We start from the raw sequence: 17,565 nt of genomic DNA, 5'->3' as shown, positions 1-17,565 counted from the left end.
TGGCATGTCACCTATAGGCAAAACACCTACCAAGCTGCAGACCAACAAACAACACAAGCGGTTGGTTTTGAGTGAGTCATCAGTGTGTTTTCTGCCAGGAAAGTGCCACTAAAAGCTTTTGTTTTTACAGAGACATCGATGCATTTCTAGCTTGGACTGTGCCATCAAAACAAGATCTGCTCCTGACCACGGCAAGTGTTTTTTGTGCCTAAACCTAAGTACATGTTAACCACAGTGTTGTTGAACTGTGAGGAAACACAGAAGTTTCAACATATCCACTATAATATACAAATTTAACGGATCTGTGGTTTGCCAATATGCACAATGCCAACATTTATTCTGGCAATCAGATTAGAAATAGCTTGCCAAAAGCAGGTGATAAACTACAATCACATCACACTAGTTTTAGCCTCTTTAAATTGGCTACCTGTCTGTTTAAGATTGATTGTAAGATCTTATTAATTACCTTTAAGGCTCTTTACGGCCTGGCTGTAATTTATATTTCAGACCTTTCATCCCTTATGAAACTTTGCAAGGTTTGCGATCCTTGGACAGTGGTCTTTTTGTCTGTTCCAGAGTCCTGGCTAAAGACTAAAGGGGACTGAGCCTTTGCAAGCAGCACCCTGATGCTCTGAACAGCCTGTCAGAGGAAATAGGATTGTCTCACTCATTGTTTTCATTTAAGTCAGTCCTACAAACATACTTTGATCAGAAAGCATATCCTGATTTCATATGAGCTGTCTGCCTATTTTATTGCTATCTTATTGATTTTTTTTATTTCTTGTTCATTTTTCTTGGTTTAAGATTTGGCCTTCTTGTGGTTTATCTTTTATCTTGGTGACACTATGACATTTTGGTTCATTTTAGTGTGTTTAATTTTACTGTAAAGCACTGTTTTGAAAGGTGCTATATATAAGTATCATAACAATATCCACTTCTATAATCAATAGAGTTACATAACAACTTGATGGACGGTGTTAATGAAGGAGCATGTGAGCTCATGTAACAGGGCTGTGTCAGAAGAGACTGGGAACCACCTTTCTAAATATCTGAAATATAAAGGAAATAAACTGTGCTGCATATCAATGGATGGGCTGTCTGGTGCTGAGCTACAGTATACTGCCCTCTTCTCAAGTCGCTCTTATGCAAATGGAAACTGTTTGTCAGATTAGCTGGAGCAACAATCCCTCACTGCCCTAATAAGTCAATTTGAGTGACTGAGTGTGGTTATTCATCGAGGGACCAGCTTGCCTCTCTGATCTAATCCTGAGTTATGACAATCATAACTTATGTAGCTGGGGCTGATGATGCAGTTATGTGAACAGACATTTTTCAGCTGTCAGCATTTTTACCAATTAGAATTATAAATTCAGACCAAGTGCAGTCACGGTTCAGCTGCTCTCCGCTGCTTCATCAGTGGAGGAGGGAGAGCATTTTGCTGCTGCTGTGTTTAATGTTAGCACTACCTTAGAAGAAAATGTAATTACTGGTCACGATTTGTTCAAACAGTGGTTATCAATGTGAGTCATGGGGGCAGCACTTTAGGGTATGATTTTAAATATGAGACAAAAATCATACCCTCATCTGTTTATTTGTTTCTCTGAGTAAATTTCTATAATCCTCAATACAAAGTTCTTTATAAACATTGTTATAATATATCCCACAATTCCATGTTTTTCAGACTGGAGTGGAAAAGTCAAATTTAATGACCTGTCAGTTCAAAGACACGTCCAGCTGACCTGGAATAAGTCCATTAGACATGTAAGTATGTTTTAGGCTGTTAGATGATTTAATGACAAATTAATGAAATTATTAATTGACCCTGCTAAGTAGCTAGTGATTGTAAAAATGATAATATGACAATTGAATATAATTCACACTCAAGATATTTTACCAATTCTACTGCATTTTTCAGCACCCACATGGCTGCCAGCTGCCATATGGATACTTCACGTACTGCACGTGCACAAAATCCAGGAAGTCATCATGCAGTAATACATGTCGCCCACTTAGAGGCAGTGTAGGCTTGATTGTTGCTTGTTTCCATTCCCTCTTCCTTGATGATAAATGCATAAAAATACAGATAAAACTCAAAAAAAAAAAAAAAATCCAACAACAGCATTTGTCGTGTTTGTTGACTAAGAATTGTGATACACACCATAACTGTCATTTTTAATGTTTTTTTTAGCATGAATCTTTTTGTTGTTATGTCAGAGAGATCCTCTTCACTGACAGGTGTACAGTGAGGTTATACAGTATTGTGTTGTTTCTGCTATGTAGGTTAAAGTAATATCTTTCAGTTTTGAAAATTCTGCTCAGTGTTTCTCAGAATTTAACATGAATCATTTTATGAATTTGTATTAAATATATTATGTAACTTTTTCACATTAAAATGCCTAAAAACAACTAAACTAATATCATATATTTTGTTGTATTTTTATATGATCTGAAATGTTTCCAACAGTGCTTAAACCCAGAGAAATCTGTCATTTTAATCAAGGACACGGTCTGTGTCATTTGGTCACTGTCGCCTGTCAGTGGCTTCATATCCACTTTGCGCATGCATCAGGGTTGTGGTTGTATGAAAGAAGCTGTCATAAAATTACTTTTTATCCAGTTTCAAGCCACATTTTTATGATAAACATTTTAGATCTTGGTCACTTTTTACTAGCCTATATATTTTAATGGGATGAAGGATTTTAAGTCGGACATCTGGAAGTTATTATCAGAGAAACACAGAGCTAACATTATAGAAGCAACTCAGCTCAAGCCCCTGCTGTTCCGAACAACAGCATCAGAGAAACACTGATCTATAACATGAAACTGCTTTTTTCAGTGTTTTAGTGGGTTAAATCACCTGGTCTATTTGTTTTGGAGAAGAAGAGACCTCTGCAGATAATTCGGCTACCAGTAAAAACCTCCTGGACAATGAACACTGAAGGAATCCTAAACTCAGTTGGAAACTGACTGCAATGAAAGAATTGCTCTGTCTTTTGGCATTGTGTTGACGGAGCAATCCCTAACAGCAGAAAATTATATATTATACATTTAAAGGAGCAGTGTGTAGGATTTAGTGGCATCTAATGGTGAGGTTTGCAGAATACAACCTGCTGAAACTTCTCCCATGTGCCAAGCATTAACTCCTGTTTCTACCTGGCGTGAAATTATGTGCAGAGATCTCTTCCTCTCCAAAACAAACAGAATTAAAATTAATTCATTAAAACTAGCAAAAACACTGAATAAAGCAGTTTAATGGCTAATAACTACGGTTCCTGACATAAAAATGCAAATGGCCCTATTTTGAGTCAGTGTTTGGTTTGTCTGTTCCAGGCTACTGTAGAAACATGGCGGTGCAACATGGCAAACTCTGTGTACAAGGACCCATTTACTACCCAACATTTGTATGTGGAGTTCATGTGGGCTGTAAATGTACTGAAAATGGGCCCTGTATAAGACTGTCCACGGGTTTCACATTGGCCCCATGCCAATTCCCCACATTGGTGGGGAATTGGAAAGATGCACATTTTGGGCCCATTCCCACTTGGTACCCAGGTAGCCCTCGCATAACCCATGTGAGGGCCCACTTGTGTAACCCCACCCATATAGTGCCCATTTTTCAGCCCATTTACCACCCACATGGGCCCCATATAGGCCTACAAATGTTGGCTGGGTATGTAAATATAAGCAAGTTAATCTAAAATATAACAACTGTTATTTTCAGGTAATCATACACTAAAGAAAGCATATTTAGTCTGCCTAGGTAACCCCCTGAATCCTACACTCTTAAGTCGACTAAATTTTATCTTCTAGTTTTGGGCCGCTGGGTTTTTCCTTTTCCTTTCTTAATGTTTATGTTGCCTTGTGTCAATCAGTTTAACATATGGTTTTATCAGTGCTGTATTTTGTCAGAATATGAGTCAATTATTGGTTAAACAAAAACACATTTGTTACTTATTCAATTGTTGTTACATTACATTTGTGTTTAACGATATAACTTTTGCTTAAATTCACATTAGTATTATATCTATAACTGCTTCCTAAGTCCATGGGTGGCATTTTGTAAAACATTTGCTGTATCATTACATGACAGCTTTTTGTTTTTTCCCTAGTAACTTTCCAGACAGACCAGATGCTTCCTTCACACTGAGCTACAGGAGACAGTTTGTGGGCCTTCACTGAGCCACCAGGGGGCTCAATTTAGCAGCTATTCCAGCCTATGAAGCTGTCCCTTCTTAGTTCTGCACCAAAGCCTTCTGATTGGCCCAAATACCCACATGGCTCGCGCATTGACCAATAGCGTTTGGGTTGATCGGGGGCTGTTGCTAAGGCACTTGAGAGGTAAAAAACCTGTCAGCGGGCTGCTTCCACCATTTCACTCTCACACTCGTCTGGCTCCTCATCAGCGCTGCCTCCGTCTCTACCTCTCAGCGTGCACTCAGGCATCGGCAGCTCTGCCTGCTTTTTATTGGTCGCTGATGGGTGGAGAAAAAAAAGCAGAGGGGGTGAGTGGAGGGGGTTTTGCATCGCGAGCCACAAAGTGTAGGCCCTCCCTCATGAACCTGGAGCCGTAGCCCCACCTCCCCCCTGCTTCTCCTGTCACTTGACATTTGAGCTCAGCCAACACTCGCAGCCCTTCTGTCACAATTTCACTCAAATTCATCCAACGACACCTGGGCAAACAGCTCCAGCATGAGCCACAAAAAGTGGGATATACCATTGTTCATATATTTGAATTTGATGTGTTATGATCTAGTGACCCTTTAGGGACTGTTAGTTACTAGAGGGAAGGAGGTGGTGCAAAACAGCAAAGGCACTCCAAATCATTTTTTAAACATTAGGAAGAGACATGTGTTTTTGATTTGGCATAGGGAGGGGGCGTTCAACTTTAAATGGGTGTATTTTGTATTTATTTTAAACATCATCAGAACACTAAAACCCTCAAGTGGGTTTTAAAGGTATGTTTTCTTTAAAAATCCCCCAAGTCACACCATTTATCATGGCAAGAAATGGTGAAATATGGTTATTTATGGTGAAAGGAGGGTCATAAAATACATGTAGCTACGGGGAGGATCATGATTTAAGAAAGAAACATCACACTCCAGCCACCCCTACTCTGATAAGTAAAGTACAGTCCCTTAATGAAGCCATTAATATCCTATTTTTTCTATATGAGGAAAATGTGTCAACCACTCTGCAAAAAAACATGTCTGTATGAGCTCCAGAAGATTATTTTTACAGCTGTGGAGAAATTTCAAATACCTCCTCTACTGTACTGGCCACGTTCCAACTCTCACTTGCACTCTCTCACACACACACACACACACACACACACACACACACATTGTATAGGCAATACACACACCTACACACACAGAGGAAGAGGGAAATAAAGAGCCCCTCCAATGCCTCTGTCTGCTGTTTCTCCTCTCGTCCTGCCTCTTTCAGCTCGATGCAAAATGTGATAGATAAGATCCCCCCTCTCATTGGCTGGCGACCGTGATTGGCAGCTCTTGGGCCCGCCCCCGTCGCTCTCGGTACATGGATCGGTCTGCTCGGAGAGCCCAAGCATCAGAGAGTGGAGTGGAAACAGGAAGAGGAGGAGAGGGGAAGAAAGAAGACAGAGGAGAGGATCGAGGTGGAGAGGAGTGAAAGGGAGGAAAAGGGGAGCAGAGGGGGTGTGTGGACCAAAGAGAGAGAAGACAGAAAAAGAAAAAGGTAAAAGAACAGAGGAGCAGCTGTATGTGCTATTTGCTTATGGCTGAGTGTAAATACAATACATGCATTGTGCTGTGTGGAAGAAGTGGGAGCTGGTATTGCTGTTTCTCTTGTGTGTGTGTGTGTGTGTGTGTGTGTGTGTGTGTGTGTGTGCGTGCGTGCGTGTGTGTGCGTGTGCGTGTGCATTTGTGTGTATTCTCTGTGTGTCATTGTTCTGAACAATCTGTCTTGGCAGAACATACTGCAGTGTGTGTGTGTGTGTGTCTGCAGACTGCTGCACATTCATGCATGAAGCTCACACGCACACACACACATATATGCACACGTACAGTGCTCACGTGCAGACACAGTGCAGGAGCAGAAATGTGAAATGATGAATGTAGTGAAGGGAGACTGTTGCGGTTACACTCAGCTCTGTGGAACATTTAACTGTTGAATATCAGTGTGTGTGTGTGTGTGTGTGTGTGTGTGTGTGTGTGTGTGTGTGTATGTGGGAGGTGTACAGTAGTAAAGAGGCTACAGTGTCACCAAGTGTGATGATTAATGTTCATTTACAGTCATGTCTAAACTGTGTCACAGAAGTACTCGGCTCCGCTGAAAGTTCAGCTCAGACCTGCTGAGCGCTTTTGGCTTTGTTGGGTTTTTATCAAATAATTGTGTCAAATATTTTACACACTTTTGTTTAAAATAGAATAAACAAAGGTAACAGGGGTTACTGTCCAAAGTACACCATGAACCCAATGTATGCTTCCAGTCTATGTGATTGCCGGCTTAGGTAACCACCTGGATGTGCGATTCTAGGTTACCATTCCTCGCACCAGCCAGCTGTCTGACACTCACTCGCACATGTGCATCCAGTGCCGTTTTCAAACCTGTTAACCTGCCTCATTGTCTTTGTTCAGAAAAAGCTGTACAGTTTTTGCATTGTTTGCAAAAGACACCCCTCTTTCTTGTTCTTGACCTTGCCTTGGTACATTCCAGTACCCCTCAGAGGGGCTGTGCTTTATGGAGCATACACCAGGAGAAGCTGCTGTTACAGAGAGGGAGAAGGGGATAGAGCCGAGGGAAGCGGGGCTGCGGGGATGTTATTTTTAGAAATGTGATTGATATTCGGCTCATACTGTACGTTCTGTCTCTGTGATCGTGACGCTATTTTCAGGCCTGAATCCAATAAAATCATATATGTGCATGTGCTCAGGGAGAGCTGTCTGTCCAGTGTCTGTCTGTCTGTCTGTCTGTCTGTCTGTGTTGTCTGTCTGTCTGTCTGTCTGCACGTTGTCTCCATCTGTTCTCTCTCCATGTCTCTGCTCCTGGTGTTTGCTAGGAGCCACCAGAGACAGGCCTGGTCTGCTGCAGCCCATCCTTCCTTTTATGGTATAGGATCACTATCCTTACTACTTACACACACACACACACACACACACACACACATGCACGCAGAAAGTCTCAGCAAGAGATGCACATCTGCAGTGGTTCACTGCAGCTAGCAAGCAGCAGAGTGTGAGGTATGCAAGAATGTGACACACTGTTGGTTCGTCCAAATGAGGACACAAATTGGAGTGTATTTGCAGCAGTGTTCTACTAAACAGTGAATATTTTCATTCAGCAGATAGGGCAGCTAAAGGTTGCAGACATCTGAAGAGAGAACAGAGGATAGAAATGTGGAAGTATACATTCAATCCTATGGACTTCCACCATTTCACCCCCCTCTCACACTCACATGCAATCGCTCCCCTCCTTGCTGGAGGCCTTGCTCCCAGCTCTGGACTAAATGATATCATCGGTTGCCAGGGATACAAGGGACACAGCATGTAGAGAAAAGGGAGGGTGAGGCATAGGCAGAGCCATACACATAGCCTGAAAGAGAAAGGAAGAGGCTGGGATATTGGGTATCAAGGAAGAAAAGGAGCCTTGTTGAAACAAGTAGTGAAGGTAGCAAAGGGCAGGGCCATGAAGAGGAAAGACGGGAAAAAAGAAAGCCTGTCAGCCTGTCAGAGGTTACTGGCCCATCCTTCCTCTCCCATCTCATTTCATTCTCCTCCTTTGTCTCCAGAGGGTCAGGTTTGCAACAGTGCAAATGTGTGTGAAAGCAAGTGTTGTAGGAAATGAGAGACAATAGATAGAAAGGAAGAGAATGGCACTAATGGAGGAGAGATGCTGCCCTCGATTTGAGACAATAAAACCTTCCTGTCTTGTACATCTGTGCACCAACTGACTATGGCATTTCCTCACTCCCACTACTATGTGTGTCTGTGTGTTTGCCAGCTAGTGGAGGATGTCTATTTAAAGGGATCGGAGACCGCACGGGTCTGCTGTTCTGCTATTCCTGACTGACAGCATCATCGAATTTGGACCAGATTCTGTCCCCTCCCCCTTTTCTTTCAGTGCTTGTTGCAAGGTAAGACTGGTGACAGAGATGCACGTGCACAAACGCACACACAAGTACATGTCTCAAATCTACACTTAGCAGAAAGGATTGTTGGGATTGTGAGAGGTTAGACAGCCAAATAGAGGGTTTCAGCAGAGACATGGATGGATGCATGGCTATCCGTCTGTGGTGACAGAGAGATGACTGGGGTTTCCTTGGTGACAACAAGAGGGGGGGAGGAAGCAGACTGAAGGGTGCAGACAGGAAGTTTAACCCACCAGCAGGTGTCAACTGATTACCCACTAGTATAACGCATTTAAGGGGACCTATTTTGTGCCTTACATATAGTGTCACAGTAAAGAATGATAATTTTTAATGTGGCCAAAGTTTACTTAAACGTGTATAGAAGTATCCCTTCTGAGCAAAAAGCTCAGGTTTCCTCCTGTTCTGAACACTATGTTCCAACAGTTTTTTGTACTCTGGCTACAGTATGACATCATAGTGTGCCGGATTTCTCCACATGGTCATCTGTTCCAGGCATGCTACTGCACGCAAGTGTTTACATTATGTAGCCTACACTGCTACAGGAGGCTACATGCTAACATCAAGTAAAAAATGTAAACTTGGTTGCTGATATTGTAAAATCCTCCCTGATTTTGGATCATATACCTGTTGGAATATGCTCGTTTGTGCTTTGAAGCTTTTATTAAAGATTTTCCACAGCATTAAGTGCATCCACAGGTGTTTTTGAACAAACGAGCATGCATCACACTGCTTAGCAAGAGCATCATTCTCGTCACACAGAAAATAGCGCTAACAAAATAGCGGGTGACATGGCAAGCTGTTGTGCTGCACAGATTGAAAAAATAAACTGATTGGCAAAAGAATGATTGACCCACACTTTAAGGAAATGATGTGTAGTTGCTTTTGGGTAAAATACAGGCAGCGCTAACGACGATACTATTTGAACCTTGTCTGTAACATTACACAAGAAAATATAGCTGTGAAAAGGTAGAACTGGACACCAGGATTAGATGATCGTATTTGCAGTACACATTTTATTTCAGGTAAGTTACATCAGCCAACAAATTAATAAGAATTAACTCACATTAAAGTGATTTTTTACTTTAAAGGGAAAATTTAAGATGTTTTACATCTATAACGTTAGTTGGCTGCAGACATTTTAAGCGAGCTAGTGTTGCCAGATAGCTGTCTAACGATAAGTTATGTAATGGCTTCCTATAAAATTTAACATTAGTGAGATCCACAGACTAAGCTGGCCAGGTTGTGCATACTAATGTAAGACATTATTAAAATTATTGCACAGTTTTCTGGCAACTTTAACCAGCTTAACATTTTTGCATCCAGCTTTACTCAACAACACAGACCAATGTCATTGATAAAGACATCTCAAATTTTCACTTTAAAGAAAATGATTGATGTTGATTGTGGTTCATTTGCAAGCTGACGTTACTTGCAATGAAATGTGTATGTTACCGCAAATACAATCATCAGCTCTCAGTGTCCAGGTTTTTCTTTTCACAGCTGATACCCATGTGTATTTTCTTTCATGGTGATGTTTAGGAGGACATCTGTGCCACAGTATTCTGCTACCCATCTCCCATCTATTTGTACACTGTATTAGCACACAAGATTGCACGATGGTTACAGTGCTGATCTTGTATTTGTTTGTGTTCTGAGCAGGTTCAAATAGTATTGTCCTTTGTGCTGCCTTTGTTTTTTGCCCAACAGCAACTATGTGTCGTCACTGTGACATCAGCTCAGTTGCTCCTATTTCCTGTCTGCAAATACACTGCTAATGTACATGTAGCTACTTGCTAACTTCAGGGAAACATGTAAACTTAGTTGGCGCTGTTGAGAATTTCTTCACAATTTTGGATCATATTCCTGCTGGAACATGTCCAGTTGTGTTTAGAAGCTTTTATTTGGATTTTTTCTTGATAGAAAGTTGCGCTATTCTCCGTTACAGTTACTCCCCTGCTGCAAGTACACTGCAAATGTAGATTTAGCTACATGCTAGCATTGGGGATTTGAAAGGGGTTTTGAAAAGACAGGTGCTAAAACAGAGGGACTCACAAAGGGCCAATGCTGGTGTAGCACAGATAGTATGAGGAAAATAAAGTGTTTTTTGACCATTAAAGCCTGTGAACATGTTCTACTAGAAACCTTAAAAACAGAACCTGAAAATGAGCATAAAGGGTCCTCTTCTTTTCTCATTTTGCAAAGCATCATGCAAAAACAAAGCCAAGGACAAAATTGTAACATTGTCACATTTAACACACTTTTAAACACACTCTTATACTATACTTTTTGCATTGCATGTTTTTCTCTTAAACTTACCTCACTGCGAAGCAGAGTGTAAACCCAACGACAGCAACTTAACCCCTTTTGCACATGACATCATTTGGCCTCAGAGCTAAATTCCAGATGTCTCAAATTAACCCTGCACAGATGGATTTAATATAGGAAGCACAGAGCCATTGTTGTGTGGAGTCAAATTTAAGCTGCTGCTGACTGAAAGCTCCCCCTACAACACCGTACTGTACTGTACTAACAGTGTGTCCCAGCAGTGTGCAACAGGGAGGGTCCACAGCAGATGGTTTATCCACTGTCTGTGTAATGTTGCTCAAATACCAGCAGGCTCAGGGTTAAAACCTGATAAAGCGCCTTTATTTGTCGAAGAGATGGGAAAATTGCAACACTTGTGTCTGAAAATGTTGTAACACAAACAGTGAAACAAGAATTAAGCACCCAGTGACGGTGATGTGACACAAGAGGTGCCATTCTGGGCCACAAACAGGCGAGTCTTAGCATAAAGTTACACAATCAAGATCCCAAGCAAAGAAAGCTTTGATGCAAATGATGAAGAGGTTATTTCAGTTAGCGGAGAAGCTCAGAAAGCTGGTCTGTCAAAAAGCAGATTTTAGTGGAACAGGAGGTGATGTGAGGATTAGTGTGGATATAACCAGACATATAACCAGACATGCTGTGTCCATTGTACAGCTTTATCTAGCAACTAGTGGTATACAGTGCATGTTAGGATAAAGGCATGCAGTCATCGTTTATCTTAGCGGTGAACATTGTATGTACATAAAGGCCTTTTGTGTCTTCTTTCTACTCTGAAAATAAATTGACTTTAAAAGGCCTAAAGCCACAGCAGTCTGGCTTCAGTTGCTCTAGCAACTGCTAGGAAATGGACTCTTGAAGAGGCTGCTCACTTAGCTCACTCAGCGCTCACAGAAAGGTTGTTACACATCTGCTTACTACAGTCTTACTACCAAAAAAGCTGTATGGAACAAACTTGTAAAATGCACCACAAAGGGAAGTGGTAAAATGTTGCACAGCAGCTCGTCATAGTATTTATAAATAGCTGTCGGAAATGCATATAGAGGTGCAACCTATCAGTAGTGCAGCAATGCTCTCTTCAGCATGCATAGTTGATCTTTACAAGGTCAGCTCATTTCAACACATCATCAAACTCTGCTGAAGTGTTTGGTAGCAGCAGTGGAGACAGTATGACCTTTTTTTCTGCCCCATGGTCAAATAAATGACTATATTCAACAGTTTTATTTTAATCAAAGGGAAAAAAAAACAATAAAAATGGAAATATGCAGAATATCTAGAGGAGAATAAGGGTTAGAAATTGCGATTGGACAGTAAGTGAATGACTTGAAATTCTGTTGAGACACAAGCAGCCAAACACCTGACCTCCAGAGCTCACTGTGCCTGTGGAAGTTGAGGCGAATGAAAAGAAGAAGCAAAGGTCTACTGAACCAGCAGAGGATGATGATGAACTGTGAGACAGGGTGGAAGATGGGTACTGTTGCTTTGAGTCCTGTCAGAGAAATAAAGAATCAGGGCTTTTAGTGTAGGCTGAGGAAAATACTACAACAGCCTGCCCTGTTTTTGCCTCTCTGCTTTTCTTTGTTCTGAAAGTGGGGTTGCCATGGCCTTTCGTCTTAGTGCCATGTTTTTTTTTGTATCATTGGATGGCCATTAGCTGTGGTGTCTGCTGGGCAGCAGTGATTAGAGAGAGGCTGAATGCACAATGCAGCTCTGGCTAACTGATGATAGGACCGCTGAACAGATACAGTGCAGCAGAAAATACAGCATGAGGAAACAAAATGTACTAGATACACTAAATGACACTTGGTGCCAGAACAAAAGCAATGGTTGTATAGACATTGATGTTTCTCTGCTGTCAGGTGTGAAGTGGAGGGCCTCCGAAACACAGACCAAGACTGGTAACCACTGTTTCTATCTCTGTACTTTGTGGATGTGTGTGAGTGTGCATGTGTGTATTTATGGCTGTTTACATGCAAACATGCACAGCCACAGTAGCATTTTATAGTATCACAGTAGTACTTACTGCCTTAAAGCATTTGTGTAAAGGTGTAGGTTATTATCAGCTGCACTGAGTGTGAGAACAAAGCTCAGCCGTTAGTTCAGATGTCACGCTTTGTAGTGTCACCAACCTCCAAATATATCTATGTGTGAGTGTAGTATTTTTCGCCAGTGTTCAGCTGCTGCTGGAACTGGGTTTTACTCTACTGGATTACCAACTCAATTACCAGAATGGATGTTGGCATTGTACATTTCCGCAAACCACAGATGCGTTAGATTTGTCATCCATTATGCAGGGGATACATTGAATCTTTATATGTCTGTCCGTTTCTAAAATGCTGTAGTTATGGTTATGTTTAGGCATGAAAACGACAGCACTATTCCAGCACTATTCCACCAGCAAATGCAGCAATGTTTCAGTAAAAAATACCCACTCATTTTGTTGCACTATTCCTGCTAGTAAAACAGCAACAGATCATTAAAAAACCAACCAGTTTTGTTGTTAGATATTCTTGAATAGTGGTCTGCAGCTTGGTGGGCATTTCACCAAGGTGTCACACCATCCACCGTCCAAGTCAGCTCACAGACATGTAATCAGAACGTCACTTAAGAAACGTTGACATGATACGAATGAAACATACAAATGTAACACATTTGTGATTTGCAGAAATGTGCAATGGCAACATTTTCCTCTGGTGACTGGGCTGTGATTACAGCGTAAACCTGTAGGCCTTTTTCAAATAATAAATGAGTGAATAAAGCAGTCCTCTTAATAAGCATTAAGGAACTAAAGCTTCAGTGGAGAACGCTGGTCATTGCCATTACATAAGCTAAGATGGGAGTGGTTGACATTGGCATGACATATCATATTTATTCATTTGTTCATTAATTTATTTATTTACCTAAAATCATAACACCATACGCAATAAACATCATTTGTGTTTCAGGCTGCATGTATCACCCAGCAGAGCTGTACTCTGGCCGTAACACATGGGACTCCTATCCAGCTGGAGGACCTAACAGAGGACAATGGGCTCCTGTAAATGGTCACCCCTGGAGCCACACAGAAAGGTCAGCAGCGCCGTCACAACACTCACACACACTTAGTGTTTCTATAGTGTTATCTTTAAGTTCTAAAAGAACAGTGGTATATTCACAGGAGTACACATGTCATTTCACATGCAGTGGATATAACCTCTTATGTACTAACTGTACTATATAGTTTTCCTTTATTCACTGATCATACATCATGATTTTTATTCGTGAACACCAGCCAAGACCTCCAATAAGACTACACCAAGCTTCAGAGGAGTCAAAGTGGATATTGTTGGCTGTAACTCTTTAGAGAGCAGATACACTAGAAATGCCTTTAAAGCCTAGAGTGTTGGGGGAAAGAGTTGTCCGAAGCCTTCCTGACAATAATTGAAAGTCGGTGGGATTGGATAGTGGCACAACTTGAGGCTTGAACTTCCCCAGCAAGGGTCACTGCAGCAGGTGGGACTTCAGACTTTGTTGTCTGGGCTGATTCGAGATAAGCACCACTTTAAGGGACTGACTGATTAACTGAACTGTGATGAGCATATTCATGAAAAGCTCTTACTCCAGCTGCAGCTGTGAGCGGGAGCCCATCTGCAGTTTAAACAAGAAGGACTCTGCTGAATGAAACTATAAGTTCTTCAGCTGAGAGAAGCCTCAATCTGACTATTCAGCTGCAGCAGCTGAGCGTGGCTCTGATGAATATGATTGTGTCTGCAGCTATGTGGTTTGGCAATAGTAATAATTGTGAGTCTGATAAAGAGGTGTGACACGAACACTAAACTGTAAACAATAAATTATATTTAAAAAATATGGCACTGACAGGTTTTGTCCTGAGCAACTTGCACTTAAAAATGTAATGTTCAAAAAACAGTACCAAAAAGTAATCCAATCCAGCTGAAAAATAAAGTCACAATCCTCCTTTCAAGGTTAAATTCAAGACTTCACTAAGCATGTTTTGATTTTAAAGGAATACTTCATCCTCAAAATGATCATTTATACATAAAAAACTTAATACATGTTATCTTGAATTCATGGGGAAAACTTGCACTTGCCTGCACAGTGAACAGAGAATCCAAAAAAGCTGAGCGTTCCTGATGAATTGAAGTAAACGGGGTCCACATTAACAACAGCAAAACTAAATCAAAACATCCATGTACAAAGTCTCACACAGCTCGTACAGTGTAATCCAAGTCTTATTTATCCAGTCATACCCTCAGTACTTCCCAGGCACATGCATATTGGCTAAAACCTTAGTAATGAAAACAATAGATGAATAAAGAGAACTAGATTCCTGTTCATTTCTATGAAAGTGGCTCAGTGGCACATGAAGCCAAAATGGTTCAACTGCCCCTTATAAAATGGAAATAACTCAAAAAAAGTGAAATTAGTTATTTTGCACAGGTTGTAATCCTCAAAAAAAATTATCCACTGAATTACAGACAGTTTTTTGTCTATTGTAAGTCAATAGGAAAGGGTTTTTTGGGGCCACAGGGCATCACCTTGGATTATACTGCATGGGTTGTGTGAGAGTTTGTAAGCAGATGTTTTGATTTAGTTTTGCTGTTGTTAAATGTATTTGATATGGTAACAATGACAATATAATAGTCTGCATGGGGTTATGTGATCCTTCAACCAAAAACGCTTTAATATCCAGCTATGCAAATAACTAAGTTAATTGCTACAAAAGAGACTGTTTTTACCTCATAAGAAATAAAATGAACACCACTAATAAGAAATGCTCCTGAAGTAACATCTCATTTATACGTGCTGTAATCATCAACAGAGAATACCATGACATTTAAGGGAAGTGTGCACATATAAAGCAAACACTGGCAAAGAGAAGTCTGGTTCACCTGGTTTAACCTGACTTGTAGCCATATGCTCTTATGGGCTGTATGTTTTAAACTCTCAGCTGCATCATAGCCTTGAGACACTATAGAGTTTCTGTATGTTTTTGTCACAACAGATGCCAAGGAGGGCGCAATCAATCACATCATCCACCATCAAATCGTCTTTATAATAGGTGAGTAAAACAGTAGAAATATCATTTTGCAACTTATTTATTGAATTTATTTTCTTTATTTTCAGATTTTTTTTTAGCCAGCTTTGCTAGTTCTGATTCCATCATGGATATGAATATTTACTTGGTGTGTAAAGTCCAATTTGTACCTGTCATGCTATGGCATCATTGTTTTGAACAGTTCTCGATAGTTGTTGCTTAGTTCAGTTGGTCTGTTTCTCAGGGGGGAGAGAACAGTCAACCATGTCCAGGATAAGGGGATCTCTAAGGGGCACAGACAGCCTCTACGTCTCTGGGATAGTAAAGAGCAGCCGTTTGAGGCCCAGAACTGGCACCACAACTCCACACGCTCATTCCACAACCGAGCTGGCACCAACAACGGCTATCTAACAGGACCAGGGGAGCGCTATGGAAACTGGGACAACAATGTCAGCAGCTCTGTGGTGAGACCTGCTGATCTGAAGCAATGTTACTTCCAAAGGAGTTCATATTGTTGATGGAACTAGAGATGTGTCATCATTTGATTCTTTATGTCCTTTTTTCTCTTTTTTGTCTGTTAGCGTGGGGGTCTACGACTGCATCGCAACAACAGAGACCTCCAGTCCCCGCCGGAGAGATGGGCCCCCTCAGACTACCGCAGGAGCTTTCCTAACAGAATGATAAACAACAGACAAGGGGCCTGGAAACGGTCAGCCCTCCACCAGCGGCGGGACCAACTGCACCAGCACAGTCCACCTCCACCCCCTAGGGAAGAGTGTCTAGCCAAGAGAAGAAGAGACTCTGGCCCTGATCAGGTAAAGTTTGTTGACTCTGATTCCTTTGTTAAATACAGCCTGTTTATCTGGCCCTTCATTTCTGTGCAATAGCACCACCCGTTGGTAAAATCCCATCTAGTGTGACAGGATGTTTCTGCTTCTCTGTTCAGTCATCTCATCCTGGATCAAGGCATTTACCTTTACTTGCCCACGCCCAATCACCACCTCGCCACCACCGCTGCAACCAAGACGACTGGAAGCCTCTTAATGACAGGGCGGGTCATTGCCACCACTCTGACCACAGGACCTCAACAACACAGCAACAGGTGAGCTTCTATAATCAGCACCAAAATAATTAATCTGATCAAACATTTGGTTCACCGTTGATTTCCATCCCTGGTTATGACATTTGTAGGAGACCTCTAAACTGCGAGCTGGAGGACATGGCTTCAGTAACAGTCACCTAGCGGCTCTAAACCAGAGTTGTGGCAGCAGACCGCAGCATCATGGAAGCAGGGGGAAGGTCGACCGGAAAATCTCGTCTTCACCAGCAGACCACAACCGTGTGCCTTACAGCCACCAAAACCATCATTACCACAATCAACGGCACACAGGCCATCCTAGGGCCCTACAGCACAACCTTCCGCTACACTCTCATGAGGAAAAGGACTCATGGAGCCATCACCACAAACAAAGCACAGTAAGAAGCAAACATTTAAATAGCATAAATATGATCAGTGTGTGATATTCTGTATCCAAATCAATATGGCCTAAATAATCAAGTGCACTGAACAAAAATTTGTAGATCAGAGAACTATTTTATGCAGACAAAAGACTTACTGCTCTCAAATTTTGTTCACAAATTTGTCACAGCATCATTACTACACAGGTGTGCCTCGGGATGGTCACAATAAAAGGCCACTCTAAAATGTGCAGTTTGATTACACTATACAATGCCACAGATGTCACAAGTTTTGAGGGAACATGTCATTGGCATGCTGACTGCCGGAATGTCCACTAGAGCAGTTGTCCATGAACTGAATGTTCCTTTCACTACCATAATGATATCTTCAATGTCATTTCTGAGAATTTGGCTGTACGTCCAGCCAGTCTGGATGTACCCCCCCATTCCGTGGTTGTGCCTTATATTCTTAATGGTGAGGCTGCATAACGTAGCAATATTCCCACCTTGAACAGACAGTGTAAAAGTGGCTATTGTGACAATTCAAAGGCACACCTGTGCAGCAATGCTTATTCAGCATCTTGATATACCACACCTGTCAGGTGGATGGATTACGTATGTT

The 17,565-nt window shown here is 41.5% G+C and overlaps 1 protein-coding gene across 3 annotated transcripts in view; it reads left to right on the top strand.

Moving 5' to 3' along the window:
- The first annotated feature begins 5,563 nt into the window (after nt 1-5,563).
- The window catches only part of kdm6bb (lysine (K)-specific demethylase 6B, b), a 29,125-nt gene continuing 17,123 nt past the window's right edge, over nt 5,564-17,565 (top strand). For 2 of the 3 annotated variants that reach the window (XR_004500797.2, XM_033611420.2), the window contains exons 1-9: nt 5,571-5,715; nt 7,981-8,113; nt 12,310-12,348; nt 13,396-13,519; nt 15,453-15,509; nt 15,730-15,949; nt 16,067-16,300; nt 16,432-16,587; nt 16,677-16,961. Coding sequence is in view for 2 of the 3 variants with exons in the window: in XM_033611420.2 (XP_033467311.2) it covers nt 13,401-13,519; nt 15,453-15,509; nt 15,730-15,949; nt 16,067-16,300; nt 16,432-16,587; nt 16,677-16,961 (1,071 nt within the window). In the remaining variant the exon portion in view is untranslated. Of the gene's footprint in view, nt 5,716-7,980; nt 8,114-12,309; nt 12,349-13,395; nt 13,520-15,452; nt 15,510-15,729; nt 15,950-16,066; nt 16,301-16,431; nt 16,588-16,676; nt 16,962-17,565 lie in introns of all 3 variants that reach the window. The other variant, XM_033611439.2, reaches the window with a different exon arrangement.

The sequence above is a fragment of the Epinephelus lanceolatus genome, chromosome 11 (assembly GCF_041903045.1).
Source record: "Epinephelus lanceolatus isolate andai-2023 chromosome 11, ASM4190304v1, whole genome shotgun sequence".
NCBI lineage: Eukaryota > Metazoa > Chordata > Actinopteri > Perciformes > Serranidae > Epinephelus > Epinephelus lanceolatus.
This window is presented reverse-complemented; position numbering and strand designations above follow the sequence as displayed.